At 48.3% G+C, this 22,930-nt stretch overlaps 1 protein-coding gene across 1 annotated transcript; it reads right to left on the bottom strand.

The window, feature by feature from the left end:
- Nucleotides 1-524: 524 nt before the first annotated feature.
- Bcl2l14 (BCL2 like 14) lies at nt 525-22,725 on the bottom strand. Its single transcript, XM_075982514.1, has 6 exons — nt 22,540-22,725; nt 14,814-15,265; nt 10,582-10,758; nt 7,839-7,909; nt 5,794-6,060; nt 525-932 (listed from the first exon to the last, which is right to left on the bottom strand). Exons 2-6 carry the CDS (start codon nt 15,256-15,258, stop codon nt 894-896), a joined length of 999 nt encoding a protein of 332 aa, XP_075838629.1. The 5' UTR covers nt 15,259-15,265; nt 22,540-22,725; the 3' UTR covers nt 525-893.
- Between the last annotated feature and the right edge of the window lie 205 nt (nt 22,726-22,930).

Genomic DNA, 22,930 nt, shown 5'->3' on the forward strand with positions numbered 1-22,930 from the left:
AATCCTAGAGCCCACGCTGGGGGGATGGCCCTGTGGGTAAAGTGTTAGCCGCCAAAGTGTGAGGACCTGGGCTTGAATTCACAGCACAGACCTAAGCAACTGGATGTCTCAGTGCACATCTCTGGTGGTGAGATAGGAGGTGGAGACAGGAGACTCCCCGGAAGCTCACGAGCCATCTAGCCTGCAGTCTGATGCAGTGCACAAGAGGCCGTGCTTCAAACAAAGTGGAAGACGAGGACCAACACCCAAGGTTGCCCCTTGACCCCCATACGCATGCTGTGGCACGTGTGTGCTCCACTCTCAATCCCAGAAACCTGGTGGAGCGGAGGTGTGTCGCATGAAGAAATCTGCAGGCCATCACAGATTTTGTCGCAGGTTTTGAGGAAATGGGTCAGCTAATAGGGAACTCGAGTTTCTTCTCTAACGTGAACAGAGACATGTTCCTATAGTAAGCTTGAGACGATGCCATTAACAGACTTTCCCAAATGTCGTTTGAGAACAAACAGTACCAGAGACTAAAAAAGTAAGCACATGCGGTGTTTATCGTTTCTCCTCAACAGACATGGCCAAATGGACCACTTTCTCTGTAACCAAATGGGACGGTTTCCATTCTGAACATGTACAGGTATAGCGATCACTTATCTTTATGGACTCCCTCATGGGGACACAGCTCAAATAACCTCAACGCAAAGTCCATGCTACTGAGTCCTAAGAGCTAGAAAGAACAAGGCCTCTCCCGATGCCTCTTGACTCAAAGGGAAGGATGGTTCTAGAAAATTTGGCCTCCATCTGCTGCGTACATTTTAATTTTCTCCTGAAGTCTATGCCGAGAGAGGTGGGCACAGGACCGCCGTTGGACAAGGAACATTCCAGATGACAGATCTTTGGATGTTTCAGTCGACTTCTTCATGTGATATCCCAAGTATTTTTTCCTAGGGGAGGAAGGGAAAGAAAAGCCTTAAAATTCAAAGTTTGATTCACTGCTGAAGTAAAAACACAGGCTAGAGAAATGGACTGGAGTAGGGGAAGTTGTGGAACGGCGGCTGGCATCCTTGGGGTGCCTGCAGGGAGACCAACAGTGAAGGCCTTCTGTTACTCATCCGGGTCTAACAGGCTGACCTCTGAAATGTGCAAAGAGTTTGAGACCCCTTTTAAGATCCCCAAAAGGAAGGCAGGGTTGACGCCGATGGAGGCCGCAGTGACTGTGTGAACACACTCCTCACGCAGCAAGGACGAAGCTTGCTTAGTTTGTGCTGTGATTTGAGTATGAAGGGTCTCTCCTACAGACTCTTATGCTGAACACTTAATCCCAGCTGGTGACCCTCTTTTGGAAGGTTGTGGAACTTTTAAAGGGGTGGGACATTGCTAGAGGAAGTGGATCGCTGAAGGTGGACCTTGCCCTTTTGATAGCCTGGCCCTTCTTCCTGTCTGCTTTCTGTTTCCTGTTCATCCAAGATGTGAGGTGAGGAGTTCCACTCTCCCACATCATGGAGCTGCCTTCTGCTCCATGACTACCACTCCTTCAAATTGTGCGGCAAGATAACCCAGCCTCCCTTAGGTCACTTTCTCCCAGCACTGAGAAAAGTAATTAACACAGCAGGGTTTGGAGATGGAGGTGACCCTTCTGTGCCTGACCCTGTCACTACTGAACAAGTATTGGCTCAGCATGCTTGATGTATGTAAAGTAACAGGAACTGTGAGACAGACAGGAGGCACACGCATACCGGCCCAGGCTAACTGTAGCTGCACCAGAATGGTGAGCCGCAAGCTCAGGAAACCTTCAGTATGGAGACAAGAGCCCAGAGCTACCTTCCTCCCTCTCCTGGATTCTCCTCCTTTCTCTACTCCTTCCTCCTCCTCTCCCTTCTTTCGTTATGAGACAGGGTCTCACTCTGTAGCCTAGGCTAGCCTCGATCTCACAGCTATCCTCCTGTCTCAGCCTCCTGAAAGCTAGGATTATATGTGTATCACCAGGTCTAGCTCAAACTTCCCTAGGTGGCATCAATTCGTGTTTGTTCGTAAATATCCCTTCATCCATGGCTCTTAGCTTCCCAGTGCTTTCCTGGCCCTTTGGCAAACTCAGTTCTCTCACTTCATTTCCTCTGCTGTCTCCTGACTGACACTCTCCAGATTAAACCCAGCGAAGGCCAAGAGTTGAGATGAGGGTTTATCACAACCGGGATAGGCAAATTTGGACAGAGAGTACAGTGGTTAGGGCTGCGGATGTTTTGTGTGTGGCAGACTGCTTGCCTGGCGTGCATGAAGCCTGTGGGTTTGATCCCCAGAACAGGAGGAAATAAGGAAGGAAGTACCTAAATCCCAGCACTTAGGAGGTAGAGGCGGGAAGTTTAGGAAATTAAGGACAGCCTGAGCTGCAGGAGACTCTGACTCAAAAGCAAAAGCAAAAATACACGCCTTTAATCCCAGCACTCGGGAGGCAGAGGCAGGCGGATCTCTGTGAGTTCGAGACCAGCCTGGTCTACAAGAGCTAGTTCCAGGACAGGCTCCAAAACCACAGAGAAACCCTGTCTTGAAAAACAAAAAAACAAAAAAAAAAAAAAAGAAAAAAGAAAAGAAAAGAAAGGAAGAGATTAAAAACCAAGCCAAAAAAAAAACCAAACAAACAAACAAACAAAAAAAAAACCCCAAGTACTGGGAGAGACACCTGAGCATGTAGCATATTTGCGTTAGCATGTGATGCCCTGGGACAATCCCGAGGGACACAGCACACACACACACACACACACACACACACACACACACACACACCCTTCAGCAATTGCATCAGTTTCTAATCTCAGAAACCTCCCTCCAAATTCCTCCTGAAGGACTGTCTATTTCCTCTGACGGAACCTGATTTTCTCTCGAGCAAGCAGCCAAGTTACATAAAATGTTTGCACTTGCTTTTCCTTCTTTTTTTTATCTGATTACTGGAATTAGAACTGTTTTCTTTTTAATATTTACTGAAATAGAATTTTACCACAAAATTCTTCCTACTAAAGTGCATAAGGGTTATATAACCCTTACCCCGAACCCTAGGACCCCTTTGTCACTCCAAAAAGAAAGTCTGTCCCTACCAGTGGTCAGCCCTAGTCCCTCACCAAACTCCTTTCTGCCTCCATGAATTTGCTTATTTTGGACACTTTATAAATAAAACCATTTAACAAGAGGTATTCTTGTCTGGCTTCTTAGCATAATGCCGTTTTCAATTTTATTTTTTGATCACATATATGCAAGTGTGTCTGTGAGTGTGGGCACATATGTGTGGGTGTCCACGGAGGCCAGAAGAGGGCACTGGAACCCTGGAGTTATAGGCAGTCGTGATGCTGGGAATTGAACTTGGATCCTCTGAGGGCAGCAAATGTTCTTAGCCACTGAGCCGTCTCCCCAGCCTTGCATAACGTTTTCTAAGGTTCATATATGTTAGTGCTTTTTTATTTTTACGGTTCTGTCATATTCCATTGCATGGTCTGTGCTTCATTTTGCTGATCAGTGTTCATTAGCTGATGGATGCTGCAGTTGATTCTGTTTCCGAACTCCGCCATGAATATTTATGGACATAGTTCGGGTGAAAATGGTCTCCATTTTTGAGGGGTAGAGATGGTAGCTCTATTTTATCTCTATTTGTTTGTTTGTTTATTTTGTGGTGCTGGGGATTGAACCCATTGCCTTCACCGTGGCTCAGTATACACTCTACCGCTGGGCTATACCACCCTGCTGCTGACAATGCTAATTAACATTTTGCTCACATTTGTGAGCACTGCCAGATGGTTCTCCAGGGCTGCATGGTTCCGTAATTCAACCAGCAATGTAAAGAGGGAGGTTCCAGCTCCCAGTCTCACAGAGTCTTTGCCATAAGCATCCCATTGGGTAGAGTTCTTCAGCTTTTTGACTTACGTCTCTCCACCATTGAAACGGACATGCCCAGTGTCTTTTCTTTATATAGCCTCCCCGGAGAAACAGTGTACAAATCTATCGCCCACTAAAAAAAATTAAATATCTTGTCTTTTTTATTGTGAAATTGTTAAGAGTTTATTACATCTTCTGGATGGAAATCATTTAATTGAATACATGACTGGAAAAAAGTTCCGCCATTCTGTGTGCCTCTCCCCTCCATAACTTATGTTTTTTTATAAGCTTGTTCAATTTGAGTTTTGCTCTCTTTCCTTCCTTCCTTCCTTCTCTCCCTCTTTCTCTTTCTCCTTTATTCTAATCTCTTATTTTCCTCTCCATCCCCTGTCTTTGTTTCTGCCATCCTTCTCTTCCTCTCACCCCGCCCACACACACACTGGGGATTGAACCCAGGGTCTGTACATGCCAAGCACGCACTGTACTGAGCTACATCTCTGGGCATTCCTTTTCTCACCCCTTGCCCCCTCACAGTGGTCAGGAAAGGAGGGCAGCAGAGGAACTCCATGGGATCTTGAGGGGAAGAAGGGGGAACTGAGACGCAGTTGAGAGCTCTAGCCTCCTGCTAACCGTTAGTTCTTCCCCACCGGTGGCCGTGCATGTGCGACACAGAAAGGAGCAGAGACTGAGCTAAGTGGGAGGCCACTGAGGACAGTGCAGGCTTTTCAGCTCTGTGGGGAATGCATGCCACACTTTCTTGTGAGACCTAGGAGACCAGCCTGTGAGAAAGACTCAGGGACACTCTGGCCGTACTTAGAGTTGACACAAGTGTCCAGCTGGCCCTGGAACGCTCTTGTGGACAGAAGCCCACGGATAGTGAGAGAGCATCCGTCCTCCTAAGACTAACCTTGACCAGTCAGGAAAGTTCAAAGTTGGCATGATGTCAATCTTGAACAATTTGGGGGATGGGGAGTCTCAGAGAACACAGATCAAAGCTGGAGGAAGGGCTGGGACACAGAGGGGAGGCAGCTGATGTGATTAATTCACCTCACCAAAAATAGATGCAAGTTCAGTGGCCTGTTTTTCAGTTTGTGTCCCAATTTCCCAGTTGAGGTCTAAGCAGCAATGACAGAATGAGCCTGAATCCCTGTGTGAAGATCAGCCTACATCCTGTCGGCATCAAGGAGAGAGAGCAAGTGCCCCTGCCCTCATCTGACCGGCAGAATTTGTGGAAGAAGAAATGGCATCCACTGAAACATTTTTCTCACCAGCTCCTGCTTCCTCTGACCCTTTGCCCCCTCCCCCGACATACCCTCTGGGAGTTCAGTAAATATTTGTGGATGAAGATGACCATTGCTAAAAATATGTTCCGATTGGTGGGACTTGTCTCTTGCCACTTGAGTATCCTAAATCCATGAGAACTGATTCCCAGATGTCTCCCCTCTGTCTTACTAAAGTTTTATCGCCCATCCCTTATCAGAGAAGATGTGTGTGTGTGTATGTGTTTTCTATGTGTGTGTGTGAATGTGGTGTGTGTGTGTGTACACATGCATGCATGCATGACTGTGTGTGCTGTATGCCTGTGGGGGGTATGCACACACAAATGTGAGTATGTGTGGTATGTATGTGTGTGTGCGCATGTGGTGTGTATATGTGTGTAAGTTGGTGTGTGTTTGGTGTGTATGGTGCTTATGTGTGTGGTATGTGAGGGTGTGTGCAATGTAGTGTGTGTGTGTGTGCATGCAGGCACATGTGTGTGTGCCGTGGGGTGTGTGAGTGTGTGTGTGTGTGTTTGTGTGTGTTAAGGTCTCACTATGTAATTCAGGCTTGTCCCAAACTCACAGGCTCCCTGCCTGGGCCTCCGAAGTGCAGGCATGCACCACAGCACTCTGTGACCACAGCACGCTGTTGAGAGGATTCGTTTTCTTAACGGGGTACACTTACCCAGCCACCATTCTGCTGCACCCAGGGGGAGAAGTACTCTTTTAGGTACTTGGTGCCAAAGCCCAGCATCCTATTCATTGGGTGGTTGTCGATGGCTGTGAGCTTGGCAATGGCGTCTATTGCAAGGGCGGCTTTGAAGCCTTGTGCTTTGACTTCTGATTCTCCTCTGGTGTCTACATCCCTCAGGAACAGGTCTGTGATAGTCTTGAACACGGAGTAGGACAGCCCATCCTGGAAGCTGCTCATCAAAGCCTTGTCTTTCTTCATCTGTGTATGAGAGGAAAAACAATTAGGGGGCACGTGGAAGGCCACTCCTGTAATCAGAAGCACCAGTAAGAAGCCCCTGGAATGTGGTGTCAATCATGGCACAGCACCCTACAGAGTCAAGGGGAGTACCTGCTCTATCAGACCCTGGACTGCAGTGTCAATCATGACATGGCATCCTACAGAGTAAAGTGGAGTCAGGTGCGTGCTCCACGGATTCCTTTTATTGGTACAAATAAGGACAAAACTTAAGGAAAATCTTATTCGACACTCAAGTACTTCCCAAACACCAAGGATGGAAAGGAGTCATGAGTGACTCAGACCCAGGTGCTTACCCATGGGCCCACAGTCTAGTGGAGATGGCTAATAGTGTTCTGTGCTTTTCAAGAGGCAGGGTTATGGATGGGATCTGAACCCTAGTGATGTCTTAGGTGTTCACTCTGGGGGACACTACCCATTTTTCACATCTATTTATTTCATCTCTAAACTAGCATAATGACAGTACAGCGTTGGACATAAAGGAGGAGTTCTGGGGGCACAGTGGGGACAGGGAAGACTCCCCCCATGTATTTGCTTATTAAAATAAATAATAAAGAAAGAGAGAGGGGGGCTGGTGAAATGGTTCAGTGGGAACTTGCTGCCAAGCCTACGTTTGACTCCCAGCATCCTTGGTGGAAGGAGAACACAGGCTCCTGCCCATCCCTGACCTCAGTGGTATTCCATGACACATGCACATGGACATCCCACTCACATGCAATAAATAAATACATGTAAAAATATCCACAGATTCCTTTTCCATTATTCTACCCAAGTGATTTCACCTCCCACCTCTTCCTCGAAACTGAATCTCTGTGGACTTGCTGCCTGAGCTCTGTATGCACGATGCTATAAGCGTCCTGCTTGTTCGGAGGCCGCTCTGCCCCTGCCAGTGTTCCCAAAGCGCACACAATCTACTCTCTTCTCTTTGGCCCAACATCCCTGGTTTTCACTCTGCACCTTCCCTAGGCCTTTCATCCCTTTTGGGCACCATTTTCTTCTGCTTTTCCCTTCTACAGAAGCCCACACACCTCGGCTCTGGACCCGACTTTCTCTCAACAGGTCCTGACCACAAAAGAATCCACAAATCAGATCCCAATGGACAGACCCCAGAGATAGGTGGCAGACTATGAGCACTAAAGAAAATGCCTTCTAACGCCAGTATGGGCTTGTTCTTCAGTGTCACACAAGGACCGTCATCTCACTTTGTAAGGAGAAGGGCGGGTCTCCACTACTCCACTACGGGTTCCCGGGTTCCTACACTTCCCTAGCCTGCCTCTCTGGGTGAGTGGCTAAGACAGATTTAAGCAGCCACAGTCCAGCAACTGTAAAGGCATTTCAGAGAGGATTGCAGCCTTTGAGTAACTATCAGACGCATAGCCAGGCTGCTGGGCAAGTGCAACCATCCAGACTCCCCTGAGGTTCAGTTAGATGAGAAGGAGGTCGATAAACCTATGCAGCAAATGTTCGTTTTTCCGATGTCTTTTCTTACAATAACACAGTTGCGTTCTAGTTTCCAGAAATTCCGAGGAGGCTCCAGAAGATTTACTTCTGTTTTCCAAAGCGATTCATTTTTGAGATGCTGCCAGCGTGGAGAGGCAGACTCCAAGGGAAATAAAACTTAGGACTAAGTGGAAGCCAGGACTCCGGAGAGGACGGGGGTCAGAGCCTGGTGCACAGTTCCATTGTCCTGCCCTAGTGCGTGGGCGCAGACAGGAACCACGTTAGCTCAAGGGACTCCATACCTCTCTTCCCAGCTGATCCCCTGAGTATTTCAGCAGCTCAACAATTTTGTTTATTACTTGATCCTCTCCGTCTGTTGGGGGAGAGGGAAATTCCAGTTATTTCTTTCAAGACAGGCACAAAAATAATAAACGTGTCCTTCCAGTGGCAACGCTTGTGGCTTGGTTATGGATGGAGAAAGGAGCAAGCATTCAAATCCTCAGTTGATAAATCTCACCATTCAAGACTCCTCCAGTCCCATCCTTGTCTTTTTGCTCAGTGCCTCCTTCCCCTCCCAATTCTCACTGAGAAACTTACGACTTATTTACTGCATGAACACTGGTGAAGACATCAGTTCCACTAGACATAATCCTGTCCATGAAGAGACTTAAGAGACGATTCCCTCTTATTATTTTTTTTAATTTTTATTTATTTTGCCACAAAGTAATAGTTACATACAGCCTACCCATACTACACTTGCTGGGGGTCAAAGCCAGAGCCTCATGGTTTCTAGGCAAATGCTCCACCACTGGGCCACACAGCCACTCCTTTTTCTTGTTTTCAGGCTATTTCTCAGCAGATGGTATGTTTGTTAAATATAAATTCCGTGTGTGCGTGTGTGTGTGTGTAAGCCCATGTGCACATGGGGACCAAGTGTCAATACCGGATGTCTTCCTTGATCAGTTTTTGAGACAGGAGCTCTTATTGAACACCAGCTCAGCTGGCCTGACTGCCAGACAGACAGTCCCAGAGATTCCCTTTTCTGTGTCCTCCTTGAGCCCATGACGCAGGCACATGCCACAGTGCACAGCTCTGTACGGGAGCTGGGGATCTGAACTCAGGCTCTGAGCACAGAGAACCCCTTACCAGCTGAGCCAACTTCCCAGCCCCATAAATCCCACGTCTGATCATATTTCTACCTTTGTCAGAAGCATGGGGCCAAACTTACAGCCCAAATGTGAAGTGACATTTTCCTGGCCTGCATGTGGGGACCAATCTCATTCTTTAGCCCTTTTTATTTTCCTATGTATTTTTTTTTTACATCTTTTTAAAACTTGGTTGATTTTTATGTGATTGAAGTTTATACCCTGTATTCCATGTCTTGACAATAAGGTGGGGTACATGGGAACGAAATGAACGAATTCCTGAGTTCTCCAGGATGAAACGGCAGTTGGACAAAGCCAGGCTATCGTTGGCCTGGGCTAGGATGGCTTTTCTCACAACTTGCCACTTAGTAAACATAACGGTGAAAGTGATCACCACTGCAGAACAGAATCCAAACAGAGAAATGTCAGTTACCGAGGGAATCGAGTTTCTGACTTACAGCCCAGTCTCCAAAGCGATGTGGGACCCACATGTTTATCTTGGCTAGCGGCGAGGGAGGCCGGGGGGAATTAATGGAGCAAAGCCCAGGAAGGTGTCGGAAGGAGGGGAGCGGGGAGAGTGGCTAACCTGGGACTCACAATGCCTGGGAGCACACAGGCATAAATCTCCACAGCCCTGGGTGCAGTCTCTGCTTCCATCTCTCCTGGAAAGATGCTGTGCTGGAATCCTGGATTCCTCCTGCATGCAGGGGTGGGGTGCAGGGGAGGGGAGGGGGGCGCCTTGGCTTTGGCTGTCTGAGGATATCACTTTCCACCTCCCAGGCACACTTGGGAGGGCCACAAAGCCCTAGCGCTTTCTTTCTGGCATGGACGGCTCCTCGCTCAGAGCCCTGTGGCAGTGTTCAGTTTCAGATGTGGAGCAGACAGTGGACAAAGCCCCAGCCCTGTTTGGGGATCTGAGACACTGATGCCTCTGTGGGCTTTTGCGTTGTCCTTCACGATGCTACGGGCCCACGAGCCACTTGGTCATCGTCCTTTACCCTCTACTAGAGGTTGGGGAGAAAGGGTTGAGAGGAAGGTCAATGATGAAGGAAGGCAAAACCTTCTCCCTTCTGTTCTCCTCTCTTGGCCCAGGGTTCCCACACAACTTCTAGAACCCTGTAGTGGTCCCAGCCACTAATACTGTGTGGCAGTGACTGAGCTTAATCTGGTCCCTAATGCTCACTTTTTCAACACCTCCTGAGCCAGACCTGGTGTTGCTAGATCAAATAGCAATCGTTCCCCACAGGCTCATGTTTTGAATGCTGGTCCTTAACTGTTGGTACTGTTTGGGAGGCTGTGGAGATTTCAGGAGGTAGCATCTAACCAGAAGCGGTAGGACACTGAAGGTATATCATGACTGGCCTCATCTTGCTTTCTTTGCCCCCTGGTTGACTGCAGAATGAACAACTGCCCCCTGTACCCTGCCCAAATGCATGTGGTTAAGCAACCATGGATGGAACCTTCTGAAATCGTAAGCCAAAATAAATATTTTCTCTGATCCATTGCTTCTGCTAGGCAGTTTTCTCACGATGGCAAGAAAAATAACTACCGCCCTGCGTGTGTGACAGCCTGGGTGTTTCCCACGAGGCCTGGGTTGGGTGATATTCTGACTCTATGCACAACCACTATAACACGACTCGACCTGACATCTCCTCTTCTCCCTCCACAGGAGACGTTTCTTCTGACTTAGCAGTGAGCTGACGCGTTGGTTCCACAGGCTCATGGCATCTCTGCGCCCTGGGCTGATGCCTTCAGCTAGAGCTCATGGTCTCCATCATGTTGCCGCAAAGCGGGCTGAGATTCCCAGTGCACAGAGGCCTGAGCTGCGTACATACACGCTTGCCCATATACTTGTATCCGGCACGGGCTCAACCCCACACATGCAACAAGGAAGGCTTACCTTTCTTTGAATCGCAAGTTCTAGATTGAGCACCTTCAAATCGAAAGAACAGGCGCTCTGGGGCACTCTCTTTGAACTTGAAGCTGCCTCTCTGGTTGTGGTAATCTTCTGGTGGCGGCCAGGAGTACACGATTTCAGCCACTCGGTTAGCGATACAAGCAACTTTGGGGTCTACAGCTGAAAGAAGAAAGAACAGCTCAGAGGGTATCCCCAGAACTAGGGCTGCTGTGTGGACTGCCCCATTGCTTGGGATGAAGAGGTCAGCCTAGCATGAGAGAACTATGCCCAGGAGTTCGTGTTTGAGGTGGGACATTTGTCAGAAGGGACTAGCAATTCTCCAATGGGGCTGGGATGAGGGGGCAGCATACAGCTACACTTCCACACCCCCATCTTTTCCCCTTGCCAGAGAGCACCAAGGGGATGGCTCACTACTTGACAGAATGCTCATGCTGCTTTTATTTTTATTCTTTTAGATTTATGTTTGGGGACACCCTTCACACCTCGGAGAGGTAGCCTCTCAGGCCACAGGAGAGTGTTCAATAACTTGATAATCCTTGCTCTTGTGACCACAAATTTCCCCTTTGTGTATAATAGAAAGCATTCAAGTTACGCTTACAGGTAAACAAGGTTGCATAGATGCAGCCAGATGTGGTGCTCCACATCTGTAACCTCTGCTCTTAGGATGCCAGGGCTGCAGGATCATGGGTTCAAGACCAGCCTGGGCTACAAAGTCAGACTTGATCTCAGAACAAGTGCACGAAGTAGAACTCATCCTTAATGACTTTGTCATCCGGGAAGTGACATAGTGTGCGTTTCCGCTCGGGGCAGGGTGGTTGACACTGCACAGACTCCCTGGCTGTTATTGCTAATCAGACACGAATCAGCTTGTGTCTGCTTGAGGGAAGCATGATGAACCAGGTAGGACACGGTTGACTTGACAGGAAGCCTGTCACTGGTTTTCCACCGGTCACTCCAGCATAGGAACTTGAGGCAGCTGTGTTTGGTACCGAATGAAGCAGCTAAGACAAATCACACTGTGCTTGGAGAAGACTGTCCATTCTTGAGACTCAGTGACGGGGAATAGGTCAAGCAGTTGGGGTCAGTCTAGGCTACAGAGTGGGGTCCTGTCTCAAATAAGTAAATAAGTACGCAAATATAAACATAGAGTGAGATGAATAATCTAGAAAGCCACCTGTGTCTTTCTCTTTTCTTCCCGCTTAGATTGGTGATGCGATGTCTAAACATGCATAAAACTATGCTCTCTGGTAAGTACAAAATATTATATGGCTATTCAGCCTCAGATACAGTTTGGCTGATAAACCCACTCTCTGTTTTAGCTTTATCTTTTGTTCTTAATCTCACCTGAAAGCTGTTTTTTGTTTTTTTTCTTCACCTATTCCCCTTTAAGAAGGAAGAGAGTAATATGAGCAGTTTCTTTAGACAGTGTAGGGGGAAAGCCAAGTGATACTTCTGCTGTGTCATTTCCTCCAGGAAATGGGGATGAAGATGGCAGAAACTTCCCGTTTCCCTGTGCAGACCACACTGACCCACAAAGTCAGGTCCCTGGGGCCTCCAGGCTCCCAGCGCCAATTGCTGCTGCCTGTGTTGGGAAGGATGCGGCAGGAGGGGAAGACAATGAGCAGCCCTTCTCTCTTGGCATGGCTGCAGCCTCAGCCACCCTGGCTTTCAGGGAGCAGATGCTTCGATTGGCTCAGAGAGTTAAACAGAGCTGGGATGAGAGATGGTCTCTGTGTGGTCCAGGCTGTTTCTCCTTCAGCAATGCCCCACCAGAAATTCTCGCTGCCCCTTGAGTTCTACACATCCTCTGGGTCCTGGGTCCTCATGGCTAAGATCAAGTTCCCTTGGTCACAGAGTGGTATGAGCCTTCCTCAAACAGCGGAACCTACTCCAAAAACTTAGGAGGCTAGCAGCACTCTAAAACTGAGCTGTTACTGCCATCTGTTGACTAACTATGGACAGGCCTGGCAGGAAGGGGTACCGCAGAGATGGGAGTGGGTAGGAAGATGGATGGGCTGAGATCTGTGGTGGAGGTAAACCCTCAGTGATAGTGTCTTGTTTTTTCTTAGCAAGGGAAAACTACATCAGTTTTTTTTAAAAAATCAATTTTATTTTTATTTTATATACATTGGTGTATTAGTGTATCAGATGCCTTGGAACTGGAATTACAGACAGCTGTGAGCTGCCATGTGCGTGCTGGGAATTCAACTCCAGTCCTCTGGCAGAGGAGTCAGGGCTCTTAACCACGGAGCCATTTCTCCAGCCCCTTTGCCCATTTTTTTAAGGGTGGTTCACATCTTTTTTTCTTTTCAGAAAGCCTTTCTTTTTAAAAAGATTTAATTTATGTGTTTTCTGTATATTGGTGTTTTTGTCTGCATGTACATCAATACACCAGAAGAGGGCATCAGATCCTATGGGACTATGTAACTTCTGTGAGCCACCACGTGGGGACCAGAAGAGGGCATCAGATCCTATGGGACTATATAACTTCTGTGAGCCACCACGTGGGGACTAGAAATGGAATTTAGGATCTCCGGAAGGGCAGCCAGTGCTCTTAACCTTTGAGCCACCTCTCTAGCCTGGTGGTTTACGTTTTGTTTTTATTTTTCAAGACAGTGTTGCAGTAAGCTGGCTTCCAACTTGCTATGTAGCCCAGGATGGCCTGGAACTGGCCATTCTTTCCCTCCTGAGACCTGATGACAACAGGTATGAGCACCACACCCAATTGAAAAGCTATTTGCTTCTGTCTATTTGCCTGCCCTCTCTCCTTCCTTCCTTCCCTCCCTCCCTCCCTCCCTTCCTCCCTCCCTCCCTCCTTCCTTTCTCATCCTTGTTCTTCCTTTCAGGCCCACGTCCTCTCTCCTCTCTCTCTTCTCTCTCTTCCCCTTCTTTTCCCTTCTCTTTCTCCCTCTTTCATTTGGTTGTGTTTGTTTGTTTTCTGAGATAGGGTCTCATGTAGCCCAGACTGGCCTCCAACTCACTATATAGCCAAGGCTGGCCATGAACTTCTGAAACTCCTGCCTCCATTTCCTGAATGCTGGAATCACTGAATCTTCTACTTGATCTTTCCATCAACCATAAGTAGGGAAAGGTGTGATCTCCCTGATATACAGGTATAAACACAATTCCCACATGTTATCCCCTGATATACAGGTATAAACACAATTCCCAGCTGTGATCTACCCGATATACAGGTGTAAACACAGTTCCCAGGTGTGATCTATCTGATACACAGGTGTAAACACAACTCCCACATGTTATCCCCCTGATACACAGGTGTGAACACAGTCCCCAGGTGTGATCTACCCGATATACAGGTGTGAACACAGTCCCCAGGTGTGATCTACCCGATATACAGGTGTAAACACAGTTCCCAGCTGTGATCTATCTGATACACAGGTGTAAACACAACTCCCACATGTTATCCCCCTGATACACAGGTGTGAACACAGTCCCCAGGTGTGATCTACCCGATATACAGGTGTGAACACAATTCCCAGCTGTGATCTATCTGATACACAGGTGTAAACACAACTCCCACATGTTATCCCCCTGATACACAGGTGTGAACACAGTCCCCAGGTGTGATCTACCCGATATACAGGTGTAAACACAGTTCCCAGCTGTGATCTATCTGATACACAGGTGTAAACACAACTCCCACATGTTATCCCCCTGATACACAGGTGTGAACACAGTCCCCAGGTGTGATCTACCCGATATACAGGTGTGAACACAATTCCCAGGTGTGATCTACCTGATATACATGTGTAGCCACAGTTCCCAGGTGTGATCTACCCGATATACAGGTGTGAACACAATTCCCAGGTGAGATCTACCAGATAGACAGGTGCGAACACAGTGATCTACCCAATATACAGGTGTGAACAGAGTTCCCAGGTGTGATATACCTGATAAACAGGTGTGGACACAGTTCCCAGAGGGTCAGCTGGCCTAAGAGAAGGTGCCTGGCTAAGGTGCCTCCCTTTGTGCTCCCCTCTTGAAGCCAGCGTATTTATGGTCACTGAGCCAGAAAAAACACTGCAGCCACCATTCACTCCCACTTTCTTCCTGTCTTGGGACAAGTGGGTAGTTATGATGGAGATCAATGACATGGAAATCCCAGGCCTATCTTCAGTAGGTCGGAAGAGGCTGTCCACTCAGCACGCGCGTGGGAGGAGATGGGCATGAGAGAGAGCCCTCCATGAGCCTACCTTCACTCTCCAGGCGCTGCTCCACACTGGAAAGAGACCTAGCCCAGTGCTGGCCGCGGAAGCCGCTCTGATGCTCTACTGCGAAGGGGCCCTGAACACCCTGAGTACGGACCTCCTTTGGAGAGCTCGGTGGGCCTTCCTCCTTATCCGCCGCTCTGAAGAATGTTCTCCAAGAAGATTTCTTCTTGCCAAGGCTTATGTGCTTTTCACTGGAGGGGGAGCCTCTGCAAGGCACTGAGACCTGTGTCCATGAATCAGGTGACCAAGTCAACAGTGCTTTCTGGGACAAACTTCTTGTTCTGGAGAGCTTGGGTGAGAAGGCAGCTGGGGGGCTTCTGAAGACATGGTGTCTGGCGTAGAAGGCCAGGAGTTTGAACTCGAGGCTGTTTGGGTCGTCATCCTCCAGGGGGATGTCTTCCAGGTCACACTCACTGGAGCTGCACATGTCAGGTCTGGAACGACAAAGGGCACGTGGTGTTTGTTCTCCGTGTAGGGGAGTTTACCTTGCAGGTTCAGAGAAAGCATGGGGAAGAACCAAAAAAAAAAACATCCTTTGGTTCTGATCCCACATTGCTAGAACAACCAGGAGTAACCAGTGTCAGAAAAGCCACCACGTTACTGGGAAAGAAGAGTCAAAGCACAGATAGCTCCAGGTGACAGTGGGATAAGAGCTCTAATAAGGTGAAGTCAGCTGGGTATGTGGAAGCAGGGACAGGCCAGCTTCAACCGGAGGAGCAAGTGAAGGCAATAGAAAGACAGAAGGGTTGGACTGGGTATGTAGATACATTCAACTTTGAAACCGTGTGGGCAGAGAACAGACTGGTGGGTACATGTTTGAAGCATCTGATGGCCAGAGCTTGTACCATGTAGCCCAGGCTGGCCCCAAGCTCACTAAGTATGAATCTTTCAGAGAAAATAAGTAAACAGGCAGCTGTGGCCAGACTTTGGTGGCCTTAGACCACCAGGCTGAGGGGTGTCTGCTTCTTCTATGGATCCTTTCAAAGGAGCTCAAGGCTGTGGGGGGAGAGGGGAAAGATTATTCTTATGGGAGGGGGCAACTCAGGAGGTAGAAATAAATATGCGCCGTCAGTTTTCCCCTTTCTCCCTTGTGAGGTACCTTCTGCCTCCGCTTGCCTGGTTTGTTTCCTGTGATTGGCTCTCTAGTTACGCTGTCGCCGGGTAAGAGCTCCCGTATTTATCTATTTCACAAAATTGAAAGACACCAGTGGACGTAGTGGAGAGCTTGCCCGTGTTCAGGTGGGAGAGGACATGATCGCATACATGATTTAGAAAGAACACCCCAAGCCTAGAAATGGGTGGGAGTGGCTCAATCACCCCGATTTCCACCCAGGTAACAGAGAGAACCACCTCTGCTCCCTTTCACCCACCGAGGCTGTCATAGAGTTACCCCCTCTGGGTCCGGCTAGCAGATCTTTGCCTTGGCCTCACTGTACGCTAAGGACTACGTTTCCCTTTTCATCCCAGCTGCCAGAAAGACCGATCCTCCACTTCTCATCTCATTCAAAGTTCAGCCAAGGGTGCATCATCCATCAGATCATGTTTCGTGTCTGATGGTCTCCAGTTCAAATCTTGCCCACGCCAATAATGAGTTTTGAGCCCTAGGGAAGACTGCATTATGTCTCTGACCCTGAACTTTCTGTAGATAGACTAGAAATTATTACAGCCATTAAGGGGGGCAGGTATTGTGAGTGTAGAAGACAATGCATGGGATGTCTTGACTCAAAGGTGATAACAATGGGGCTGGTGAGATGGCTCAGTAAGTCAAGTGCTTGATGCACAAGGCTCACAACCTTAGCTTGATCCCAGAAACCACATGGTGGGGAGAGAACTTCCTCCATACGGTGGTCCTCTGACCTCCACTTATGCCCTGTGGCATGTGTAGCGCATACACATGATACACATCCAACAATAATAAATAATATATGTGTAAGTATAAACATATGGATATATGCAGGTCTATAAAGTGGTGGCTAGGCCAAGACTGGTGGCTCGTGCTCAACACTCAGGATTCTGAGGCAAAAAGATTATAAATGCAGCTACTATTCTATTTTCTACTGTCATGTGCACATCAAACAATGACAAGGACATGTTTTGAAAGCGTGACATTATGGAAACAATGTGTACTGGTAAAAGCCGACGGTTACCACATCACTTGGTGATATAATCTCAAGGGATGACCCTTCTCTCTTGTATTAGGCCATTGCTGACAAGAACATCATTGTGTGGTGCAGGACCATGTAACTTTCCCTGCCTCTGTCCTTGGTGGGGCTCTTGGCCATGTTTCCTTCTCTCACTGGTCCTGTTGGGTTTTTACCCTGGTAGCTGAGGATGCTGTGATCATAAACAAACAATAGTGATCTTAATGGAATCTGCTGGCACGTCCCGTCATTTCTTTCCACCAGATCCAAAGGAATGGGATAGTATTGCAGACAGAGATTAAAGCAGTGGGACGTGGTACAGACAGGATAGCACCTGCAGACAGGGGCTGAAAAGGCAGGACATGATACATGCAGGGAGAGCATCTGCAGATAGGGACCAAAGAGGCAGGATGTGGTACAGACAGATTGGACTCTGTTGTGGGGCTCATAGTCATGGTCTGACAGCTTCAAACTCACACCGTTGGGCAACTCAGTTTCTTTCCTTGTTTTCCATATAGACCGAGGATCAAGGGTCAAAGACACAGCTCAGTGACAATACGCTCGCCTAACATGCACAAGGCCATGCGTTCTCAGCACAGTAAGAAAACAACAAACAAGTAAACCAACCTCCTCTTGTCAAGACTGAGAATGTTCTTGCACTCCCCTACCTTGGCTTTGATGTTTGAAGGAGGGCTAGGGCTCCAGTACCTCCCCAGGCAGTGCTTCCTGTTCCTGAGGTACTATCCCTGCTTTATTTAGAAGAGGCACCACTGGCTCCTCTGAGGAGCAGCTTCATGGCCAGGCCCAGACCCTAGCTAGGCAAGTTCAGTGGAACGCAGCTGGGAACTGCAGGATGGGGGCCAAGAGTCAGGTGAAGATTGAGGAACAGAAGTGGCTTTCCCGGGGGGGGGGCGGGGCTATGGGCAGACTTGGGAAACCCAACACTGGCTAAACACCTCCTTCCAACACAAAGTGATCAAGCACTCAGGGAGAGCAGCACACAAGGGGACCCTAGCCAGCATCCTTCCTCCCCTTCTGTTCTTCACATTCAGGGCCAATTCCTATGCATTGGTATTCTGTCTTTCCTTAACTGCTCCAATTGCACACACTCAGGATGCCTGAGGTCTAGGGCTCTGTCAGGAGCCGCATGACTGTCTGGAGGACATGATTCTTGCCACTAGCTCCTCCACTCACCCATCCCTTCTCTACTCCCCCTACCACATCAGATACTCTGTTCTCTTTACCATCGTATCTCACTTGGCCCCAGAGGGAGATCTCCTCCTCTCCTTCTGGTTATCCCTCAACCCAGGTCCCATCCAGTAGCCAAATGATCTCTGAAGACTGTACATTTTAGAGCCTGCCCACCATGGCTTAGTCACAAAAGCACCAGCTCTACAAGCCTAACTATATGAGTTTGATTCCCCAGACCCCACATGGAAATCCCGGAGTGGCATTCATCCGTATGTGGTGACAAAATGAGAGAGAGAGATTGGAGAATCACCTGAAACGTGGCGGTCTTGGCTAGGGTTACCGTTGCTGTGGTAAGACAGCATAACCAAAGCAAACTGAGGAGGAAAGGGTTCATTCAGCTCACGCTTTCACATCACAGCTCATCATCAAAGGAAGTCAGGACAGAAACCCAAACTGGGTAGGAAACTGGAGGCAGGAGCTGATGCAGAAGCCAGGAAAGAGCGTGGCTTCCGGGCGTCCTCCTCAGGGCTGCTCAGCCTGCTTTCTCATAGACTCCAGGACCACCAGCTAAGGGGATGGCACCACCCACAGCGGGCTGTGCTCTCCCTCATCCATCATTCATTAAGAAAATGCCCTACAGCTTACCTACAGCCCAATCTTGTGGAGGCATTTTCTTAATTGAAGATCCCTCCTCTTTGATGACCCTAGCTTGTGTCAAGTTGACATAAAAAATGAGCCTGTACAATGTCTCCTGGGTCAAACAGCCCGGAATAGGCATCATGGAAGAAAGTATATGAGAGCCTGCCTCAAAACAAGGTGAAAGGGGAAAACTTCCCAAGGTCATTTTCTGACCTCCACACTTTCACTGCAGTGGCTTGTGTATCCCAGTCCCACCCCCAGAGGATGACTTAAGACCTGAATCATACCAATCATATCAATATCATATCCTGGACTCAATGGCGATTGCCCATCGCTAAATCTAAAATGAGCATTTTGTGCCATTATTTGTGATTAACAAAACAAACAAACAAACAAAAACCCAACCCAACAACTCTTATGTGATGAAAAAAAATCAGATCTTACAGAGATGGCTCGGCTCTTAAAAGCACTTACTGCTTTTGCAGAGGACCTGGGTTCAGGGTCTAGCACTCACATGCTGGTTCCCAACCATCTGCAATTCTAGTTCCGGGGATCTGATGCCCTCTAGTGGCCCCACTGGCTCCTGTTTATATGTGGTGCACATAAACTCATATGCTCACAACATACACAAAAGAAAATATATAAGAAGATTGTAATCTAAGTCTCTAGCTCCAACACCAGTTTCACAGGGAGTACAGAAGGCTGAAGCCCAATGTTCGTGAGGAAGTAATGATCTAAATTCAGAATGTGGTCCGTGCTGCAAGGTAAACGCAGATGAATTTGTGGCACAAGCCTATAATCCCACCTACACAGGAGGATGAGGCAGGAGAATTGCAAACTTGAGGCCAAGCAGCGCTACATAGGAAGACTCTGTTTCAAAAAGAAAGAATGAGGCAATGGGCTATTTTTCTTACCGTACGGAGCTCACACGCACACAATTATTGCAGACTAAAAGACACTTAAATGCATCCCTCGGATGCAATGAGTGGCCCTCAGGTCTGGACTCAAGCCCATTTGTCTTACAAAGATGCTGCTGATGGGGGACAATGGGGACGGTCTGACTATGAGGAGCGCTTCTCACGGCATTGAGCCAAATCTCTATGAGTTTGTGCTGTGCCTGCAAATACGACAAGAACGTTTACAGTGTAAGAATATGACAGCTAATCTCCACTGTCACCTGACTGGATTGAGAATCTCCTCGGGGACACACTTCTGGGAGCGTCTGTGAGGGCCTTTCTCGAGAAGTTTAACTGAGGGAGACCGTTTTGAATGTGGGTGGCACTATCCCATGAGCTGGGGTCCTGGACCAAGGAGAAAGGGAAGAAGAGAGCGTGCTGACACCAGCAGTCACCTCTGTCTCTGCTTCCTGACAAGAGACGCCTTGTGACCAGCCACCGGAAACTCCTGCCACCCCGACAACAGCCACTCGCCAGGCCTTCCCTAAGTGTGAGCCCAAATAAAGTTGTTTCTGTCAAGTATCTTGTCCCAGCAACAAGAAGAGTGACCGATAGATACGAAGGGTGGAGCTTTGCCTAGCGTTCCCAGCACCTGGAATAGAGTCCAACAGCGTGCAGGTACTGAACAAACATGAAGAGTGAATGAATTAATGAATGAATGCATGAATGAATGAAAAGACTGACAGATTAAACACGAGGCAGCTGGCGGAATATGAATTTGGGCAGTTTGTTTGATAAATTACAAATAAATGTTGCTATAACTATGCCCGCAAATATTACAAATGGAACTAAAATGCAACTTGCTTATCTGAAGTTCAAATGCAAGTGGGCGTCTTGCATTTGCTAAATCTGACAACGCCGTGAGTAAAAGACGCTGCCGAGAAGTCCTCAGACCTAGTGGATAAAGCACTGGGATTGAAACCAAGGCAAGCGGAAGAGTCGGCCCAGAAGTACGGCCACAGTGGGGTTTTCAGTTGCAGTGGGTGAGTCTGCGCCTCTGGTGAGACTGAGTCCAGACTTATCTGGGGAGGGTTTTGGAGTCTCCCTTTTAAATTAGGCAGTTTGGATCAGGTGTGGTTGGGCACCCAGTTAATCCCATTCTGAGACAGTGTGTGTATATATGATCAAAATACCCTGCATAAAGACATGACATTCTCAAAGAATAGACAAAATGAAGGATTTTAACGTTTGAAAGGTACGGGTTTTCCTCCACACCGAACCTTAAGGAAGAGTTAGTTACCGCAAAGCTGAAAACTTGGTCTTAGCTTAAAGCAGTGAGAGAATGTTTCATGTTTGACGATATCAGTTCTCAATGATCTCAGTGACCTTTCTACTTATTGAAGGCACCTCAACTTCTTCAGAGGCCTTATGCTAATTTGGGGATTGAGGGACACACCCTGTTTCTTACCCTGCAGGTATAGCTTTTTCCTGGTTATGGCCCACACTCTCAAAGGCAAATACAGCAGCTTGACGGCCTCTTTTCCCTCCCTGAGGGTGTCCTTGAGAGCATCCTCTGTTAGAACTCTTTTGGAAGCACCTGACTGCAGCCCCCCTCCATCCCCCTGGGCCCTGTGGACTCTAGTCTGTGTTGTGCGGATGAGATTTCACTTCCCTCCTGAGGCAGGTGGGTGAGCACTCAGAGGAAGTACCAGGGAAATTTCACTGTTCCTTGAGAGGCCTCCACAGTCTCGTGCCTGGCTTCAGCTGCAGCTGGAGCCTCATTTGGTTTGCCTCACCTCTGTTTGGCTTGAGGGTGAGAACCTGGGAGAACCCACAGGCCTGAGTGAGACTCCACACTAGCACACTCCTCTCAGGGAGGTCTCTAGACTCAGCCACAGGCTCCATTGTGCCTCATCACCCCGAGCTGCACCTTCAGCATCCTGGGCCCCTTTGCTGGGTGGACTTTGTTCCTGCCTTTCTCCAGACCCCTGTGTGTCTCCGGTCTTTCTGCCCTCTCTGTCATCTCCAGGGATAAGACATAGTTTTCAGTTCTGAAGGTAAGATGAAGAATGAGATGAAATGTTTTAATTTCTTACCACACAAGCTAAACCCAGGATGAAAGCCTGCCTGGGAAAGTGGGGCAGAGAACTCAGGGAGAAGAGAGGTTTCCTTGGGAAGTCTGCTGGGACTAGGCTGAGCACGCAGGTTCCTGTAGAGTGCTCAAGTCTCCAGGCTCAGTGGCAGGGGGTCCCATCCTGCACCCCAAAACCCTGCTCCCAGGTGGGTTCACTATTTCTGCAGGCTCTGACCTGCTATCACCCCATCGCACACCTTGTATTTACATCGAAAGAGGAGAGTAAGTTATAAAGACCACAGTCATGAACTCTTCACCATCCAAACCCCTCTGTAGAGAGAGAAATAAAAACAGAATCCTTCTGCTGGGTGTGGTGGCTCACACCGCCAATCCCAGCACTGTGGAGGCAGAGGCAGGCAGATCTCTGAGCTTGAGGCCAGCCTGGTCTACATAGAAAGTTCCAGGACAAGCAAGACTACAGAGAGAGAGAGAGAGAGAGAGAGAGAGAGAGAGAGAGAGAGAGAGAGAGAGAGAGAGAGAGAGAGAGAGAGAGAGAGCACGCCTTTGTAATCTATCCTGCCTTTTTCTGGAAACCCCAGTCAACTAACTAACTTGGAATGAAACGCTTTGCATTCCAAGTCTAACAGAAGAACATTCGTGACAGGGGCCCAAAGTTCTGAATTAGATGGCTTCTTTTGGCCAATGCAGCCTGGCTATGAGCACCAGAGGGAGTAGAGACAGAAACTGGTGTCCCGTGCTTTAGTTACCTGGTCTGCTGGCTGTCAGCCGCTTTCCTCTGGCTTCAGGTCAGGTGTCAGGTAGCTATTTGTACACCTGTGTGTCTCTCTCTCTCTCTGAACACGCAATGACAGGAAACTCTCTTCTCCTGGCTTCTCACGACACAGCTCAGTGACTGGGAGCTCCCTGGGACAGGATCCTCTGGTTTGGGACCAAGACTGAGGAAAAGAAGCCACTTCCTCATTAGGCTCCGCCTCCTGCTCTTTAACTGAAGAAGAGGCTGCCCTTTGCTCAAGTAATTTGACTCGAAAAGCACTGAGATAGCCTTTACTAATCACGTTCTCAGCCCTGGGGAGCAAATAGGAGGACCTGGCTTGATGGTTTTTCTGCTTTGCATTTTATCAGTTAGCCGGTGTGGGC

The sequence above is a fragment of the Microtus pennsylvanicus genome, chromosome 8, assembly GCF_037038515.1.
Source record: "Microtus pennsylvanicus isolate mMicPen1 chromosome 8, mMicPen1.hap1, whole genome shotgun sequence".
NCBI lineage: Eukaryota > Metazoa > Chordata > Mammalia > Rodentia > Cricetidae > Microtus > Microtus pennsylvanicus.